Source organism: Osmerus mordax, chromosome 24, assembly GCF_038355195.1.
Source record: "Osmerus mordax isolate fOsmMor3 chromosome 24, fOsmMor3.pri, whole genome shotgun sequence".
In the NCBI taxonomy this organism is placed as follows: domain Eukaryota; kingdom Metazoa; phylum Chordata; class Actinopteri; order Osmeriformes; family Osmeridae; genus Osmerus; species Osmerus mordax.
Genome location: NC_090073.1, coordinates 3,115,449 through 3,135,677, shown reverse-complemented (window position 1 = coordinate 3,135,677; position 20,229 = coordinate 3,115,449). Strand labels below are relative to the sequence as shown.

The window sequence follows — 20,229 nt, the reverse complement described above, 5'->3', positions numbered from 1 at the left end:
GATTACACAGATTTGTTTACTACAGACAAGATTTAAACTGGGAGGGTCAGATGGCTGAGCGGTTAGGGAATCGGGCTATTAATGAGTAGGTTGCCGGTTCGGCACCAAATTACGTTGTGTTCTTGGGCAAGGCACTTCACCCTAATTGCCTCGGGGGAATGTCCCTGTACTCACTGTAAATCGCTCTGGATAAGAGCGTCAGCTAAATGTAAATGTAAACAGACTCCACTTTCGACCCACAACGTCAACACACCGGCAAACGTAAATGCGACTAGCTATATTTATTACTTGTAACATTGGCATGAAGTAATTGATATTGTGTGTGTTTTGATTCGACTTACACGTAAAACTAACTCCCGTTAGTTCACCACTAGACATCCCTGTTATTAGACAAAGGTCTTCTCCTCCCCCTTCCCGCTCTTTCCATCTGACCCATTGTATGTTTTGATTCATGTGTTACATATCTCTTACACATAGAATACATTTAACCACTATGAAAGATTGCATACAACACTGGAGTGAGAGAGAAAGGCAGTTGTGTGTGTGTGCTGTGTGTATTAGGGAGAGAGAGAAAGGCAGGTGTGTGTATTATGCAGAGAGATAAAGAGATACATGGACAGAGAGACAGGCCGGTGTGTTTGAGATGGATGAGTAGACTAAATAAGAGAGTCAGAGAGTCAGGAAGGGAGGGAGTGGAGGGAGTCTGTCTGTCTGTCTGTCTGTGTTTTCTGTTTGAGAACACATATGTAATATGCTACTGTTCTCATTATAAAACAATTGTGCTGAAATTTCAAACTTCCCCAACCGAGCATGGAGCAAATGCAAAAATCATGACATCATCATCAACACCTCATAAGAGCAAATATTTAGACCATGCAACCAAGGTCTCTAGCCCTTCAGATATTGGTGTTTTAATCACTCCATAACTAACCTACATTAACAGTAACATTAAGAAGGGTTTTATTAATATGACTTATGTCCCTCTTGCTCTTTTATACAAATATATGAGTTGAATGTCAAGGCAGAGATGTTGTCTCATGTGTTGGACTTGGATGAATTCAGTTTATGAATTCAACAACTGGAATAAATCATATGAAGAATGAGATACAGAATGTTTACATCCAGTCAAGTGTGAAATGATGAGGTGTATTAAAATACCAGTAAAAGGTGCACTGGGGAGAGCAAAGGAGAAAAAGGATGAGTGCAGCCGTTCACTTTAGTTTACATGATGATGGACTGTGCAGCATGTGGAAACATGCACAAACAAGGTGCTTTGGGATGTATGATGTAGTACAGTAGACCTACAGTGCTGAAACTGGGATTATAGCTTTAATATCCATGCTTTTGAGGCATTTTACCATATCTCATCACACTGAATGTAGTTTTTTATTCTAAACATATTTGTTTCCCAGTGGGCTTGTGTTTTAATGTCTAGCTATAAGATTTTTTCCAAAAACAACAGCTTGTTCTGAGGAAACCATCACAAGTATTTGAAAATGTAAAATGCAATTGTTTGTACACATTTGGACTAACCCATGTACACTGTCAATAGTAGAGATCAGCTGTAAGTGGCACTAATTTGGTTTTCTTCATAGATTATAAGGTGAACAACACAACTGAATCTCTTCTTTCTAACCCAAACCAGACACTCACTCCTCAACTGTACACATCATTCCTGCTCATGTCTGATGTCTATCAGTCTGTCAACTTCTGTTCTGTAGAAATCATAGGCGATACAGTCAGTATTAGTCGGGTGAGACATAAGAGAGCTGGAGGCAGATACAGGTGGAGGTAGTCAGGTGGAGGAGAGCGGGAGGGAGATAAAGGTGGAGGTAGTCAGGTGGAGGAGAGCGGGAGGGAGATACAGGTGGAGGTAGTCAGGTGGAGGAGAGCGGGAGGGAGATACAGGTGGAGGTAGTCAGGTGGAGGAGAGCTGGAGGGAGATACAGGTGTAGGTAGTCAGGTGGAGGAGAGCTGGAGGGAGATACAGGTGGAGGTAGTCAGGTGGAGGAGAGCGGGAGGGAGATACAGGTGGAGGTAGTCAGGTGGAGGAGAGCTGGAGGGAGATACAGGTGGAGGTAGTCAGGTGGAGGAGAGCTGGAGGGAGATACAGGTGGAGGTAGTCAGGTGGAGGAGAGCTGGAGGGAGATACAGGTGGAGGTAGTCAGGTGGAGGAGAGCTGGAGGGAGATACAGGTGGAGGTAGTCAGTAAGTGTGAGTCTGCAAACCTAACAAAGATCCACAGAGGATTGTAACAAGTCAAACTGAATGGGTGTACATGGAGTGTGGGCTCCTCTGTTGGTCCTCATATTTGACTCTGAGCCTAACAGCTACAAGGTGGGTGATCTCTGCTGTTCCATATGGAAGATTACTTGCTTCACTGCCTCTCTAACTTTGTAGGTTTGAGACAATGGAGGACTGTACTGGTAATTCTACTGGAGATTCTACTGTAAAGATGGTCCTGTATACACAGTATTATATTTACCTCTCTCCTTCTCTCTCTTTTCTCTTTCATTCTCTCATCCTTCCTTTCCCTCCACTAATCTATTTCTTCTGCACAAAATACACTCTTTTCTGTAAAGAATGAGACAGGCTGTGTGTTGAGGGTGTGTATAGGACGTGTGTGTGTGTGTTAATTATTGTTAACTGCTTAGCTCAGTTTAGTTGAATACATGCATTACTTATCAACCCCATGTGTGCGATCCTTTTTGTCACAGCCTAAAAGCCAGCCATGACAGGTTTAGTTGTGCAAGGCTCCATCTTCTCTTTATGAGGAAGCGTTGTGGTCTCTTGGTGACATTTCCTGCTCAAAACCAGTTCTCAGTTTGAGCTGAGTGAATCAGGAAGGGAAACTTGTCATTGTTTACAGACAGTATATTTCCACAATGAGAGGGATATGTACCCAAGGAAGATCAAGTATCAGAAGTGTATAGTTGTACAGTATTTCAGTGGTCAGATTCAAGGAACATTCAGTATTTAGTCAGATCACAGAGTAACTGTATCTTGGCTAACAGGTGCACAAACAAATAACTAGTGCAACAATAACATTAGGCGTAAGTAATCGGCTCAGATAGCAACAATAACAACTCGATTACAGTAACATCTCAATTCCTCAACTAATGTCAAACTATGACGTGTCGATGACAGTAGTGACAACAACAGCAAAACAACAACAGTGTGATAATGGATGGCATTGATGGGATTGGCCTATACTGTCCACATTGTCTGACTCACCACATATACAGTGGCTTTTGTCATTTTCAACAATGTGAAAACACCAGCCTAAACATCTATTTAATACAAATTGCTGTGGTATCAAACAATAATTACAAGCCCATATCTACACCCATCAGAGTAGAATATTTGCTATTTTGACTACAGAACCAATCAATCAATATGCTACTTTGAATCATGACAGGGAATATTACCACACTTACCTTATTTGACTTTAATCATATCGGATTCAGTCTTGAGGATCTCTGGATGCTTGTTTCCTGTATTGAAGTGAAGTTCTGAAGTCATTAACTACAGAGTCCATGCAATGCAGATGTGAACATTTCCTGTTGAGAGACAGATCTCTCTTCAGGCTGTGTGACTGATGCTGACAGGAAACCACAAGGTGAGAAACAGGATATACAGAACTGGCTCATGCACATAGAGCCACGGTTAGCTTCAACCTGCATGGGCTGCAAATATCAGCCTTCCAGTGTGTCGGTCTGAAGAAAATATTTATTAGTCACATTTCATGAACATGATTAATACAAAGTTTTAAATTATGATAGTTTTTTTGGAGGCAGAATAGCAGCCTGAATATTACATCCTGTACCCTGACTGCTGTTCAAATGAGGAAGTTGAACATGCTAAGGTCTACTGTATCACATGAAACTCTCTCCTCAGAACATGAGAGCTCTCAACTCAGGCTCCTTCCAGGAACAACAACACCTTAACACATTTATAATCATGGGTTTGACAAAGATGACCAGAGACCAGGGTTGTATCTCAGTATTATATCTGTCTCTACTTCTTCTTCATCCACACTGGTCTGGAAACCAGAGAGAATAAACAACATGGCCCACTGGGAATGACCTTTCACCTGTCAACTCTTTCTAACCAGGGAGGTACTGCAGGGGGGTCGCAATTTTTTTGTTGATTAGACAAATGTTAGTAATTAGTAATGTTTTTGTCAACCAATGTTTTTTCCAATAATTTCATGAATCCAACATAATGTAGCGAACGGATAAATGGAGGCAGAAGACATTTACATTTAGTCATTTAGCAGACGCTCTTATCCAGAGCGACTTACAGTAAGTACAGGGACATTCCCCCCGAAGCAAGTGGGGTGAAGTGCCTTGCCCAAGGACACAACGTCATTTGGCACGGCCGGGAATCGAACTGGCAAACTTCAGATTACTAGCCCGACTCCCTCACCACTCAGCCACCTGACTCCCAGAAGACATTATCTTTCAGTCAGCAATGCACACATTCAGCTCCACACAGGAGCTCTCTCAAGCTGGGCACAGGTTCACTCACAGCTCGAGACTAGCCTGGACCTCCAAGCCTCCTGTACACAAAGAGGAGGACCTGCCCCTATCGCTGCTGTGCCAATCACGAGGCCGCATGTTACACGCTGGCTCTGTCAGGTTCCCTGTGATTGGCCGAGAGCCTATTCAGTCCCCAGCTGATCCCTGACACAAGGATGCACGTTGCAATATTATTGAAAAGAAGATAACTTGAAATAACTTGATAACTTGAAATTGAACAACAGGATAGCTATGTTTATACATGGCACTAGGCCCAGTTTAATATAAAACACAATTTTATACAATATATATAGTAGGGGGTCCCTGCTCCATCTCTCCATCCGTTTGGGGGTCCTGGGCTGAAAAACGTTGAAGACCCCTGCACTACACACTACACAGACCCACTATATACTATTCACTACACACTACACAGACCCACTATATACTATTCACTACACACTACACAGACCCACTATATACTATACACTACACACTACACAGACCCACTATATACTATACACTACACATACTTACTATATACTATACACTATACACTACACAGACCCACTATATACTATACACTAAACTACTAATGATATCAGTGAGGCGTTCTACCATATAGACTGAATCTGGACTACTAATGATATCAGTGAGGGTTCTACCATATAGACTGAATCTGGACTACTAATGATATCAGTGAGGGTTCTATCATATACACCGTGTTTTCAAGGGAGATAACTGATACTGATAAATGTCAGTGTCAGGCACTTAAGATGAATTAAAATTATAATGTTGTTTCATAATTCTCTCTTTGATGAGTGTCTTCTATATTTTGATTGTCTGTTGTATCTGCCCTGGACATGAAATACTTTTGTTTAGCATTTTGTTCGTTTACAACCGATTCATGCACTGTCAGTTATAATATATTTCCTTTCAACGCCAATACTAAAGTGGCATACAGCATGTCACTCCAAAGGTATTTAGTCCATTTTTGGTCTGTTGTCATATCAAATGATACCTCTTCAGAACATGCTAGATCTACAAATAGGTTTGACCAGTGACCAAGATGGGAGGTAACCTTGTTACCTGTAGAATAGATGTGGTTCACTTTGTCTGAATAACGATGGGCTACCACCACTTTCATAAGATAAATATAAAAAAATAATAAGTTTTTTGCAAACTGAATATATATATTTCACACACACCATAGTTTGGAGTCTGGTAACTTCAGTCTTTTGGTCTGTTGACCCACCAGAACGTGAGTCTGAACTACATCTATGTTGACTGAAGGTCTGAAGGTCTACAGCAGGTTACCGCCCATCACAGTGAATCAGCACAGTAAACAACAAGCACCCAACAGTACTGTTCACTAAGTCAATTTGCTCAATAAAATAACGTCCATTACACTTACTGTATTGCGTCTTCTCTTTATGAGTGCAGGTTGGGAGTGGACCTTTCCTGTTGAGAAACGCTTCTCTCATTGAGCTGTGTGAAATAAAGAGGAAGAGGGAAACTCACATCATAGAACTCTGCTACTCACATCATAGAACTCTGCTACTCACATCATAGAACTCTGCTACTCACATCATAGAACTCTGCTACTCACATCATAAAACTCTGCTACTCACATCATAAAACTCTGCTACTCACATCATAGAACTCTGCTACTCACATCATAAAACTCTGCTACTCACATCATAAAACTCTGCTACTCACATCCATAGAACTCTGCTACTCACATCCATAGAACTCTGCTACTCACATCCATAGAACTCTGCAACTCACATCATAGAACTCTGCCCTCTGGATTTGTGTTTGATGTATTTTAGAGACCCTGGACTTTCATGTTCACCGTGGTACCTTTTTACTTTTTATGCCTCGTTCTTACTTAATTTGATCTATTATTAATAAATCGTTGTAGTGACACCCTGTGTCGTTTTACCATTCTTTTGACAGTGGAATCAATTTTAAATTGCTGGTATCCAAAGAACCGCACACTCAGTGTGTGACAGTTCCACATGAACGTTTGATTGATTTGGTTAACACGTGTGGTGTGCTTGCAGGCACTGAATGGACATCTCACACAACCTCCAGTGATTCTAGGTTTACTTTTAAATGATGATTATTCATGTATACAACAAAGAGCCCATAATGATGTGTCAGTAGCTGCTCCTGGTCTGTAGGTTGTTTGAGGCTCCTGGAAGCTGTGGTTGAGCGCCTCCTGCAGGCTGAGCTGGGCACTGCTGTACTCTGCCCTCAGCAGCTGCAGCCTGGCCATGGCCCCCCTCTGGACACAGCAGCTCCTGGACCAGAGCCTGCTGAGACATCTGCACACACACACACACACACACACACACACACACACATACACACACAGAGATCCGCATACACACACATGCACACACACACAGTACATACACAGTACATACACACACACACACACACACAATAAATGATATGTTTTTATTTATTAATGGAGTAGACTTTATACAGAACTCGTAATTGAAAACGGGGAGTTCGGTTCGGTGGCATTCCTCCGTGCTTTAACTGGGCTGATGATGTGTATGAGTTGATTGGAGTGAAGGAGGAGTCTTGGTGAGCGATCTTCCTCCCGAACTACAGTTAATCTAACTCCATGTAATTGCAAATCCACGAATGGAGACAGTGGTATGTTTTTACATTTCTGTATTTACAGGAAATGTATTTCCTTCTCTTAAATAACTCCTTGACAAGGCCCATGTATGTCCTGGCTACAGAAATCAGTACAAAGTGATGAGCTACAATGGTTATCCAGCAAGACCATGCTGGTGGATCAGCTCCATCATGCTGGTCCACCAGTTAAACCAGCACCAAACCAGCAAACACCAGCATGGAAATGCTGCTGCTCTAGGCTGGTTGTTCCAGCAGGGGAGCGTCGCTGAAGTCCAGTGGATCCTGTCCTCCTCTGTGCTGAACTTCTCCTCAGGCAGTTTGGGGATGACAGGGAACGCTGCAGCCAGGTGTGCAGTCAGGCTCTACATTGTGTCCTGCACTTGTGACAGGTGGCAGTCCTGACCCTGACCCAGTCCACGTTGATGAGCCGGTACGCCCAGGTGGCACGCTCGAACAAGCTGGAGGCCTGTTTGGTCGAGGTGTCAGTCGTGCCCGACCTGTTGTTCAGGCCCATGTGTGAGACCCTCTTCACCTGCGCCACTGAAAGGGTGATGTGCTGGTGGATGCTGAGCGCGTGGTAGAACCTTGCACCCGGGTAGCAGTCCACCTGCACCCAGTTCAGAGGGACCAGCGGGAGGAGACTCAGGTTGGAGTCCCCCATGATCAGCACCCGTCTGGTGGGTGACATGGTCCAGTTGAGGCAGTAGGGGTGTGTCTCCTTGTTGCCGCAGGAGGTGCCTGAGTCCAGGGAGGCCGTTGTCGTGGTGATGGTCGCCATCATCTGCTGCACTGACGGAGAGAAGAGGAGGGCGGAACGTTCCATCTGGACGTCATTCTGCTGTCATCAGAGACAACAGTGGTGAGAGTGTCATTCTGCTGTCATCAGAGACAACAGCGGTGAGAGTGTCATTCTGCTGTCATCAGAGACAACAGTGGTGAGAGTGTCATTCTGCTGTCATCAGAGACAACAGTGGTGAGAGTGTCATTCTGCTGTCATCAGAGACAACAGTGGTGAGAGTGTCATTCTGCTGTCATCAGAGACAACAGTGGTGAGAGTGTCATTCTGCTGTCATCAGAGACAACAGTGGTGAGAGTGTCATTCTGCTGTCATCAGAGACAACAGTGGTGAGAGTGTCATTCTGCTGTCATCAGAGACAACAGTGGTGAGAGTGTCATTCTGCTGTCATCAGAGACAACAGTGGTGAGAGTGTCATTCTGCTGTCATCAGAGACAACAGTGGTGAGAGTGTCATTCTGCTGTCATCAGAGACAACAGTGGTGAGAGTGTCATTCTGCTGTCATCAGAGACAACAGTGGTGAGAGTGTCATTCTGCTGTCATCAGAGACAACAGTGGTGAGAGTGTCATTCTGCTGTCATCAGAGACAACAGTGGTGAGAGTGTCATTCTGCTGTCATCAGAGACAACAGTGGTGAGAGTGTCATTCTGCTGTCATCAGAGACAACAGCGGTGAGAGTGTCATTCTGCTGTCATCAGAGACAACAGTGGAGAGAGTGGTGAGGTTCTACCCTGAGATTTGGGGTCAGTGGCTCCGTGACTCAGGGTTGAAACCAACCCCTGACCAGGGTTGTGGGTGTCTCCTATCAGGGGTCCAGTGATGAGTATGTCAACCCTGGTCATGGCTTGGTGTATTTGAGGGTCCATGCCAGCTCATTCCAGAGGGTCAATGTCCCTCCAATCCATTGGAGCTGGAGATGTGGCCTCACCTCCGGGAGGTTGTTCTTCCAGATGAAGAGCACCCGGCCGACCCTCTGCTGCTGCAGTGCTGAGAGTGGCTGCCAGCCAGGGGGGCCCGGCTGTGTCAGAACAAGAGAGAGAGAGAACATCTTCATATTCACTCATTACAATTCCAGAGTTGATCTGTGGAACTTTTAGTAGGTGAAGTATTATTAGTGCAGCAGAATGATCAGTAAAACATAGATACTCATTTACCTCAGCTGCTGCTGCTCCTCCTGCTCCTCCCTCACTGGAGGGGGAGGGGCCTCTCTCATTGGGGCTGGGGGCCCTCACTGGAGGGGGAGGGGCCTCTCTCAGTGGGGCTGGGGGCCCTCACTGCAGGGGGAGGGGGCTCTCATTGGGGCTGGGGGCATGGTGGGACCTGTACGCTCAAGGCACAATAAAATTGTACGTTAGAAAATCTATAAAAGCATCACCAAAACAGTAAAGTACATTTCATGAGATGTTAATCTGCACTGCATTGCTTTGTGAGTAAAGCAAATGTTAGGAGAAGGAAGCAGGCATCAGCAACGATTGAAATACATTTACATTTACATTACATTTAGTCATTTAGCAGACGCTCTTATCCAGAGCGACTTACAGTAAGTACAGGGACATTCCCCCGAGGCAAGTAGGGTGAAGTTCCTTGCCCAAGGACACAACGTCAGTTTGCACGACCGGGAATCGAACTGGCAACCTTCGGATTACTACATTTACATTTACATTTAGTCATTTAGCAGACGCTCTTATCCAGAGCGACTTACAGTAAGTACAGGGACATTCCCCCGAGGCAAGTAGGGTGAAGTGCCTTGCGCAAGGACACAACATCAGTTGGCATGACCGGGAATCGAACTGGCAACCTTCGGATTACTAGCCCGATTCCCTCACCGCTCAGCCACCTGACTCCCTCAGGAATGTCTGAGCTACGACATACAGAGGAGGCCACACATACACACAAACTAAAACATACACAGACACACAATGAAACATACACACACACACACACTGAAACACACCAAAGACCTGCTTGTCATCATGCTGCTCTCACCAGCAGACACCAAACAGCTCGACTCTCCGTCTCTGTTCCCGTAGCAACGGCCGCCGGGTCATGGTATACGGTCCCCACGGTGGCGGTGGTCTCAGTAGAGGAGTGGGGGTCCTTACTTCCTGTTGCCAGGTCGTGGGTGGTGCTGACGGCTCGTGTGTCTCCCTCTCTCGTCTCCCCCCGTCGGACCTCCCTCTCCAGGCTGGAGGCTCTTGGCTTTGGGGGGCAAGCGGGGGGAACTGAACCTCCAGGACTGGGGCACGGAGCGCAGTCTCTGGTGCTGGAGCTTGGCTCTGGCCGGAGGGGGGGAGGGATGGGGACCGGGAGAGAGAGGGGGAGCAGACGGTGGGCTGGGACACAGGCTGGGGGGGTCAGAGAGGGGGAGGGCCGAGGCTGGACTGGCTGCCTGACTCGGCCTGACCTGGGGCTCGGGGGGCAGCAGCTCCTCCTGTGAGAGGGGGGTGGAGGAGGACGCAGGAGGGAGGCTGTGGGGGGGGTGGCTGCAGGAGCACAAGGCCCCCCCTGGACTCCTGTTCCCCTCTGTCCCTCACTCTCCCCTTCCCTTCCCCCCGCCTCCCCCTTTCCACCTCTTCTCCCCCTTGGTGGGGAGTTTGTCCACGGAGCAGAAGCAGTGGGGGGTGGGGGCCACTGAGAGCCCAGCCCTCCACGCCCTCCCCCCGACCTCCACCCTACTCCTGGCCCCCATGCCCAGAAATCTCCCCCCGTGCCCCCCCCAACCCTCCGCTCCACTACCCAGTATGGAATCATGTCAGGATGTTGATGCTGCCCCCTTTCTCCCTAGAGGAGGACGTATCAAACACACCAGCACCTAAACTGTGGATACGTTTTCATTGCTTAGGCACAAAATGCATTCATTGACAACATCTTTCAAATCACATGAATTCTTTTCTTTTCGGACACAACCACCATCAAAACTTGATGTACCCATGTTGTAGAAGAATGCAGAATCACTCTGTATGAAATGCCTTTATTACATAATATTACAATTGATGAATTGGACCAAACTGCAACAAAGCGTGCTAACTAACAGTCTGTTCCCAGTCTGACAAACTCCTCATCGATCAGACACACATTTTAAAACAAACCCCCCACAAAGAACTAGTCACTTTCTCAGACGATCAACTTCACATGTGTTTTCTTCTTACACTGAACATGTCTCCAGTTTACACCAAGGTCAGAGGTCACACCGGTTAACCATCTCTTCCCTGCATCCATCAACTGGTTTGTGGTCTTAACTTAGGAGCTACATTCCACAATTTCCTGTGGCTAGCATAAACAGACTTGTATAACTACATACAATTACATCTCAGACTAAATGATAATCACATAATTTGATTACAGAGGATACTATAAAGGGAGAGAGAGAGGTACAGAAAGAGGGAGAGAGAGATAAACTGCAGTAAGGAAAGACGTGGGGGGAGAGAGAGGGGGAGGGAGAATGTGCTCACTGCAGGGGGAGAGAAGACACATGGAGGAGAGTGATGAGGATTGTAAAGTGGAAATCCAGACACGCTGTGAGAGCGCAGTGAAGGACAGAGACACAACAAGGAGAGGAGAGGGAGGGAGAGGAGAGAGGAGACACAACAAGGAGAGGAGAGGGAGGGAGAGGAGAGAGGAGACACAACAAGGAGAGGAGAGGGAGGGAGAGGAGGAGAGAGACACAACAAGGAGAGGAGGAGAGAGACACAACAAGGAGAGGAGAGGGAGGGAGAGGAGGACAGAGACACAACAAGGAGAGGGAGGGGAAGGGAGGGAGGGAGGGAGAGGAGGGTTGGAGGAGAGAAAGGAAGGAGAAAGGGGAGGGAGAGAGAGACACAAAGCATCTCATGTCCAACCACATTAACACTGGACTATGTCTGGGGTGGAGAGGTGATGGGGGGAGACATGATGACAGAGGCTTAGCTGACAGTAAATGGTACGAATTATCCAACACACATGACTTGTGATACAGATTTAACCAGAAAAGAGATGTGTTTGGGCCTCAATGTGAGAGAGAGGAGAGATGGAGAGAGAGAAAGGTTGTAGAGTGCATGAGAGAAGGCAAGGAGGAGGACAGGATCTCTCTCTCTCTCTCCCCCAACATTCCTGTAAGCAACTGTCTCAGCATGTGTCTCCTAATAATGAACACAGAAGCTTACAATTCATATTAAAACACATTCATTTTACACAACCTGAAATGTCATATCAGGGGAGAGGAGGTGTGGGGGGGGGGGGGGGACTATATAAGGAGGGTGGGGAGAGAGGAGGTCAGGGGGAGAGGGGATCACACTAGACACACACAGTGTATATTCAACTGGGTAACAATGTCCTATTACTGGTCCTAAATGTAGTGTTTGCATTGTGTGGGTACAAGTGTGTGTCTGTGTGTGTATGTGTGTGTGTGTGTGTGTGTGTGTGTCTAGGACCACTGGGTCACCAACGAACACACAGCATGTCTTCTATCATCCTGTATAAAACATCTTTATTTCTCCTTATTTAGTCAGTAAGACACTATTTAGTTCATCACATTCAGTGGAACTGAGATCAAAGACAGGATTGTTGTCTGTCAACAATGAAAACAAAATAAACATTCAACACACACCAATATTTACAAACACTATCAATTACAACTGTATACTGCCCTGTCCTACACTCATACTGTCATGTCCCTGAAAATCCATGTTCTTTGTCCTTGAGATGGAATAAAATGGAAAACAACAATACTAAACAGAAATTTCTATACGTATCCTGAGTATCCCTCAATCCTTTGCTGATAGGAATTGTAGTAATGTACTTACCCCAGGAGAGACACCATAGAAAATACAACTAGAGAGGATACAATTTCTGGGGAAATTGTAGGGTGTGCTTGCTTGCGTCGGTTGCACAGGGGTCTGTATATTTTATATAAAAATGCATCGGGCCTACTTATTATTTATAAAGATTACATAGATTTAAAAGCATCTTTTTTTTGCTGCTCATTTACAACTCAAAATACGAGTGAAGTGTAGAATGAAATATGATGTCTTCTCATTTCCCCTGCAAGAGGCAGCTGACAGGCTGAATCAAAACGAATGCATTTGGCAGACCGGTGTTAAAATGGACCTAATCTCTGTGACTTAAACGTCCTTTTAAGTTGTCCCTTCTCGTGATATTTTCAGGCATTTAGCCTACTCATATTGCATTCATTCATTAATAAAGAACCCCCTTTGAAGATTATTCTACGACTTTACCGGCAGAAGATAGAATCGCGATTCAAACAGTACCATCTGCTAACTGAAAATATGCCCCCAAAAACGTAAATAAGCTTGACATTTATTTAGTGGAAAATCGCTCATTCATAAAAAGCTCACTGGTAGCGATCATTGTCAGTAACAACGCAAAATGCGATATAGCCCTGTGTGGAGAAGCTGCCCCGGTAAATTCTACTACTACAATACAGTACTAGACTACTGCTGTGTTCGTCTTGGTAGCGATTGCGTTGGTTGAATTGGATTTAACGTTCCGTTGTACGGTTTAGGCTGAAATTAATTATTTTCATGAACAGATTGACAAAGTTTAGGCTGTGGCAATGAAGTTCAGGTTAGTAGTCAGATTGTTTCAACTATTGAAAGACTTTTGAGTAAGGGGAGTGCCGAACATGTTCTGTCGCCGTTTGACTTGAACAGCTGAGGAGTTTTTGTTAGCTACTCACACTAGTGTCTCGGGGAGGCTACAGCGTTGCAGTGAGCTACACTGGTTTGAAACCACAGGTAATGGTAATTTCACCAACAAATCGTTTACTAATGTCAGAATAAATCCTACAACGAAAATGTATATGTGAGGAATGTTTATTTTAACGATTGAAAACAGATTCATCATAGACCACTGTAGTATGTGTTGCCCGGGCAACACAGGCTAATGTCATGATGCTAATACTTCAGTGAAATAGTAGACTACTGTTTCCGAAAGTAGATGTACTTCCTTAATAATATCAGCTTATATTGTACATTACACATCACAATTGTGTGTCATATCACAAAGTAAAATGAGTAAATAGTTATCACCCTGGCCTCTTTTCTTGTGGCGTTTCTGCAGCTGCCTTGCAGTAAAGCTATAGTTAGCCTAGCTATCCCCCAAGTTAACAGATGCGAAACGAATGTTCTGCCAAAGGTAGTCACGCGTGTTTTTGTGACGTTAGTGACGTAGTGACGTTAGTAACGTCAGTGACTGTGGCTAGCAAATTAGCCACCGTTAGCTTCACTTTTCGCCACAAAAACTTAACTTAAGCCCAAACCATGCAACGGAACGTAAATTCCAATAGAAGCAACTCAATCGCTACCAAGACGAAACTGTTGACACCTACGTTGTCTATGTAGGCCAAATATTGACTGAGTTTTAGGGGGGCAAAAATTAAAAAAAATAAAAATAATAATATATATGTGAGAGAACAAAGGTTGTGCTCTCGCCGAAGGCTTGAGCACACCCAATAATAATAATATATATGTGAGAGAACAAAGGTTGTGCCCTTGCCGAAGGCAAAGCACACCCAGTAATCCGATTCATTCCCAGTTCCGTTAATTCCGGAGCCAGCTCACAGGATCACGTCGCAGGAGTGCACCAAACTGTAGGTGGTGAATCGTAAGGCCGGAGACGCTTGGTGTTTGTCCCCCGCTTGGGAAACCCAATCCAATTCTGGTTAGATGTTCAGGGAGATAATTGACTCGTTAATATCTGACTCCAATTTTAGAAATGTGCACAAGTGCGTTACCTGTAACCTTGAGCGCTAAACAGTTAATGACATGAAACTCTGGCGTAGGTAAAAATCGTCTGCTTGATCAGAGCATCGACCTTAAAGTATGCGTGTTCACTAATCAGTCGTTTATCTCTACTATAATATGGATTTAACCACCGACCTAGTAGGATATGTAAACCGATCACTCAGAGGCTCCGGTAAATTCCTTCTGAGCGTGGAGATCCACTGTAAGTGACTCAGAGGCCTTAAGTTAAAACCTACTTCAAAAGTCTATGTTTATAATCAGTATAGCTGTATCAACCAGACTAGATAAGTTTTCACCGCCGTAGCGTGATAGATACGATTCAAGGAGAACAAGTAACTTAAAATGCACAATAATAGTTTATTATCTAAATAGTAAGATAATCAATACAATGATAACTAGAGAGGGTACAATTTCTGGGGAAATTGTAGGGTGTGCTTGCTTGCGTCGGTTGCACAGGGGTCCGTTTTATAATGACATTTTTACAACTGATATTTCTGTATATTTTATATAAAAATGCATACTTATTATTTATAAAGATTACATAGATTTAAAAGCATTTTTTTGCTGCTCATTTACAACTGAAAATACGAGTGAAGTGTAGAATGAAATAGATGTCTTCTCATTTCCCCTGCAAGAGGCAGCCTAGCTCATCGTTGAATCAAAACGAATAAATTTGGCAGACCGGTGTAAAAATTGACCTAATCTCTATGACTTAAACGTCCTTTTAAGTTTTCCCTTATCGTGATATTTTCAGGCATTTATCCTACTCATTGCATTCATTCATTAATAAAGAACCCCCTTTGAAGATTATTCTACGACGTTACCGGCAGTAGAAGATGGAATCGCGATTCAAACAGTACCATCTGCTAACTGAAAATATGCCCCCCAAAACGTAAATAAGCTTGACATTTATTTAGTGGAAGATCGCTCATTCACAAAAAGCTCACTGGTAGCGATCATTGTCAGTAACAACGCAAAATGCGATATAGCCCTGTGTGGAGAAGCTGCCCCGGTAAATTGTACTACTACGGTACAGTAGCCTACTAGACTACTGCTGCGTTCGTCTTGGTAGCGATTGCGTTGGTTGAATTGGATCTAACGTTCCGTTGTACGGTTTAGGCTGAAATTAATTATTTTCATGAACAGATTGACAAAGTTTAGGGTGTGGCAATGAAGTTCAGGTTAGTAGTTAGACTTTTGATTTAAGTAAGGGGAGTGCCGAACATTTTCTGTCGCCGTTTGACTTCCTACAGCTGTGTAGATGTTTTTGTAGTGTCTCGCGTAGGCTACAGCGTTGCAGTGAGCTACACTGGTTTGAAACCACAGGTAATTATAATTTCACCCACAAATCGTTTACTTGTAATCTAATGTCATAATAAATCCTACAACGAAAATGTATTTGTGAGGAATGTTTATTTTAACGATTGAAAACAGATGCATCATAGACCATAGACATGTCTATGTCATAGACCACTGAAGTATGTGTTGCCCGGGCAACAGAGGCTAATGTCATGATGCTAATACTTCAGTGAAATAGTAGACTACTGTTTCCGAAAGTATATGTACTTCCTTAATAATATCGGCTTATATTGTACATTACATATCACAATTGTGTGTCATATCACAAAGTAAAATGAGTAAATAGTTATCACCCTGGCATCTTTGCTTGTGGCGTTTCTGCAGCTGCCTTGCAGTAAAGCTATAGTTAGCCTAGCTATCCCCCAAGTTAACAGATGCGAAACGAATGTTCTGCCAAAGGTAGTCACGCGTGTTTTCGTGACGTTAGTGACGTAGTGACGTTAGTAACGTCAGTGACTGTGGCTAGCAAATTAGCCACCGTTAGCTTCACTTTTCGACTCAAAAACTTAACTTGAGCCTAAACCATGCAACGGAACGTAAATCCCAATAGAAGCAACTCAATCGCTACCAAGACGAAACTTTTGACACCTAGGTTGTCTATGTAGGCCAAATATTGACTGAGTTTTAGGGGGGCAAAAAGAAATAAAAATAATAATAATAATATATATGTGAGAGAACAAAGGTTGCGCCCTTGCCGAAGGCAAAGCACACCCAATGAAATATCATCAAATACAAAACATACCTTCAGAGCAATGGTTAACAAAGGTATTCACAATGAAGACTAGGCGCCTAACGCACCGGAGCTGTATCGTAAACAGAACTCAAACTGAGTGGTAAAAACTTCTTCCTATATACACCCAAGCCTGACTAAAATGGGGACATCGGCCATATGACAGAAAGGTTGTCTGATGCATACAAATTCAAATTGGATCATTAATCAAGGCTGCAGTAGACCAAGTGGTGCCCTTGCAAGACAAGGGAACATGTTAAACACATGTTGGTCTGCTGCAAGCACAAACTCTGTAAACCCTGTACATGTACATGTTACAGTATTAAAATCATTACTAAAATGTAATACATAAAATAAGAACCAAAAGCATATCAAACACGACATTAAAAGCTGTTTAGAATAATATTTACAAGAACACAACTTTTAATGATAATTAAAAGTCTCCCTCGATAATTTGAGTCTTCCTCGGTCCACCTTCCTCTTCAACTGTTGAGACCACCTTTCCAGAGGTGTGTCATTAAGGTGTGATTGTCATTTTAGCATTCATGCAAATCAACGACTGTCCCAGACGAGTGTCTGGGTGACCAGTGACAAAGGGGCTGCCAAAACAGCCCTAAAATACAGTTCAATCTTCAGTAACATCTATGTGAGCACAGTGTGTGAGAGTGTGTGTGGACTATTCTACCTGACACAGGGACACAGAGGAGTCAGGATTAACCCAGAACCCAGGATAGAGGGGCTCAGTGAATGTGCTGTGGAATGTGTGCAGGTGGGTCAGTGTGTCAGAGGAGACTGTGTAGAAGGACAGAGTGCCGGCCGGCCAGTCCAGATACACTCCTACTCTGTGGGAGCTGGAGGAGGGGACAGGTATGGCAGTGCTTTTATTATTGTGCCAGGCAGAGTAACTGTTATCATGACAGTACAGACTCCAGGACTTGTTATTGTATCCAAGCATACAGTCAGCACCCCATCCTCTCCTGCTCATTCCTTTATATGTCACTGCTATATAAACCCTCCATCCTCCACTCCACTCTGCCTCCCAGTAAAAGCGCCCAGACAGACCCTCTCTACACAGCACCTGGTAACAGTCCTCAAATCTCTCTGGGTGATCAGGATACGGCTGCTCCTCTCTCCTCCATGTCATCTTTCTGTTCTCCTCAGACAGAGAGAGGTTTCTCTGTGCTGTGTTTGGGTCCAGTGTGAGCTCACAAGCATCTGATGGGGAGACCAAGACACAATATATGACTAATCATCATCATTCACGTTAGAATGTCTCCCTCTTCCTGCCCTCCCCCTTTCATTCCCCCCCCCCCTCCCTGACCTCCTCTCCCCCCACCCCCCTTATCTACTCCTTCCCCCCACCTCCCTGACCTCCTCTCCCCCCACCCCCCTTATCTACTCCCTCCCCCCACCTCCCTGACCTCCTCTCCCCCCACACCCCTTATCTACTCCCTCCCCCCACCTCCCTGACCTCCTCTCCCCCCACACCCCTTGTCGGCTCTCTCCCCCCACCTCATCTACCCCCACCCCCCTGACCTCTCCCCCCACCCCCCTTATCTACTCTCTCCCCCCCACCCCCCTGACCTCCTCACCCCCCACCCCTCTTATCTACTCTATTGGGACGGTTAATTTTGCGCTTCCGGACGGTACTGGACAAGTTCTTTGCGAGCCCTGGGGGTGGAGTTGGAGGAGAGGGAGGAGGGGAAGAGGTTAGAGAAGAGAGAGGAAAGGGGAAAAGGAGATTGATATGCAGATTTTCTATATGTAAGGCTGTCCCTAGCTGGGGTCACAAGGTCGCGTAGTGTGCCCCTGGACGGACACATATAGATCTGGGAATGTGCTCTGTGCAAACTCTGGAGAGATAGAAGATAGAGAATAGTGGGGTGGAGGGGAGGGAGAAGGGAGGGGAAACACACACCAGCTACTGGGAGGAAGAGAGGACAGGAGAGCAGAGAAGAGAGGGGAAGGGCGGGAGGCAGGGAGGGAGGGAGGGGAAAAGCAGGGAGGAGGGGAGGGGAGATGAGAAGGGGAAGAGAAGAATGAGGGAGGAGAGGGGATGAAAGGAGGGGTGGAGGGACAGGGGAGGGGAGTGGAGAAGGGAGGGGTGGGGAGAGAGGAAGAGAGGAGGGGAAGGGAGTAGAGGTGCGAGGAGAAGAGGACAGGAGGAGAGAAGAGGAGAACAGGGGAGGGGAACAGGGAGGGGAGAAGGGAGGGTGGAGGAGAGAGGGGAGGGGGACAGGGAAGATGAGAAGGGAGGGGAAGGAGGAGAGAGGAGAAGGGAATGGGAGGGATGGGAGAGGTGAAGGGAGGGCACATACGTGTGTCTATTTCTGACAGTGTCAAAGTCACTAATGGTATTGTCCCTGTATGACCCTGTGTACTAGAACTAAGTAGCAGTCAATACTCACATTTCCTAAGACCAGGTTTGATCCTGCACTCTCCACCATGATCCACACTGTAGGGAGAAGCAGAGGAATGATGAGGAAATTACACTTCACCTGTTGCTAAGTGACTTAGCAACTGACTTTTATGTATATCTTTATCATCTGAGATGTATTTCTCTGTATTCCTGAACTCTGACTTGATGAACCCTGAGATGGGAAGCACAGAGTTATCGGTTCCAGAAAAGCTGATCTGAGTTAGTTCAGTTCTAATTCACTGGAATTAGACATTCTCATGTGTGCAGGCGAGTATGAAATCATTCTCTGAAAGATAAACACCAACTGCAACAGCAAAAGAGAGACAATTGGTCAATGAGTACATTTCAATGCAGTCTATTTATTTGACATTTAACCACACGTCATACTACAGCTGAACAAGTGGTGGAACAATCCTATGGGCACAAAACACACTTGGCAGCAGCTGAAAATTCAAACAGGTAGGGCATATTTTGCTTAGGCCTACCAGACACATGATTGTTTTAATCATATGCGAGTAAAAATATATGTGTGCGAGCGTGGAAAAGTATTTAGGCACATGGGTGCGAGCGAGTTTTAACCATAGACATACAGTCTATGGTTTTAACCTTTTAGTCCAGTCATTTTATGAAAAAAGGTAGGACACATTGCAACAGAATCAAACTCAACTGATTTTGTATCCTCAATATGTCCTGAGTAAGGAAAAAAAAGCCCTGAAGAATCCCATTAGGGGAAGGTTTCTAAAAAGACCCAAATATAGCCTATTCATACGCCTTTTCATTCTTTTTCTCACGTGAATAGGGTAAAGATTTTAACCTTTAGATATCACCATGAAAATTACTGAGTTGATTACTTACATCAAAACAAACAACAAATGTATTACACGTTTTTTGAAATTGTTTGTTAAGATGGGCAAACGGTGCATAATCTAATGAGGTATGTGCTAATTTGCATAAATACCACAACAGATCTAAACGTTGGGTATAGCCAGGTGATAATGTCTTGTTGACATATA

The 20,229-nt window shown here is 44.8% G+C and overlaps 2 protein-coding genes across 6 annotated transcripts in view; both read right to left on the bottom strand.

The window, feature by feature from the left end:
• Nucleotides 1–20,229, bottom strand: part of LOC136933038 (NACHT, LRR and PYD domains-containing protein 3-like) — a 100,776-nt gene that overhangs the window by 14,690 nt on the left and 65,857 nt on the right. For 2 of the 5 annotated variants that reach the window (XM_067228412.1, XM_067228410.1), the window contains exon 2: nt 3,438–3,560. The exons of 2 other annotated variants lie outside the window; for them this stretch is intronic. The gene's annotated coding sequence lies outside the window, so the exon portion shown is untranslated. Of the gene's footprint in view, nt 1–3,437; nt 3,561–5,931; nt 6,011–20,229 lie in introns of those variants that run through there. One more of the 5 variants, XM_067228411.1, reaches the window with a different exon arrangement.
• LOC136933037 (NLR family CARD domain-containing protein 3-like) overlaps nt 17,430–20,229 on the bottom strand; it is a 172,109-nt gene continuing 169,309 nt past the window's right edge. The window contains 2 exon segments of the mRNA XM_067228408.1: nt 17,430–18,012; nt 19,206–19,252. Of these exon segments, the coding sequence (XP_067084509.1) occupies nt 17,474–18,012; nt 19,206–19,252 (586 nt within the window). The 3' untranslated portion in view covers nt 17,430–17,473.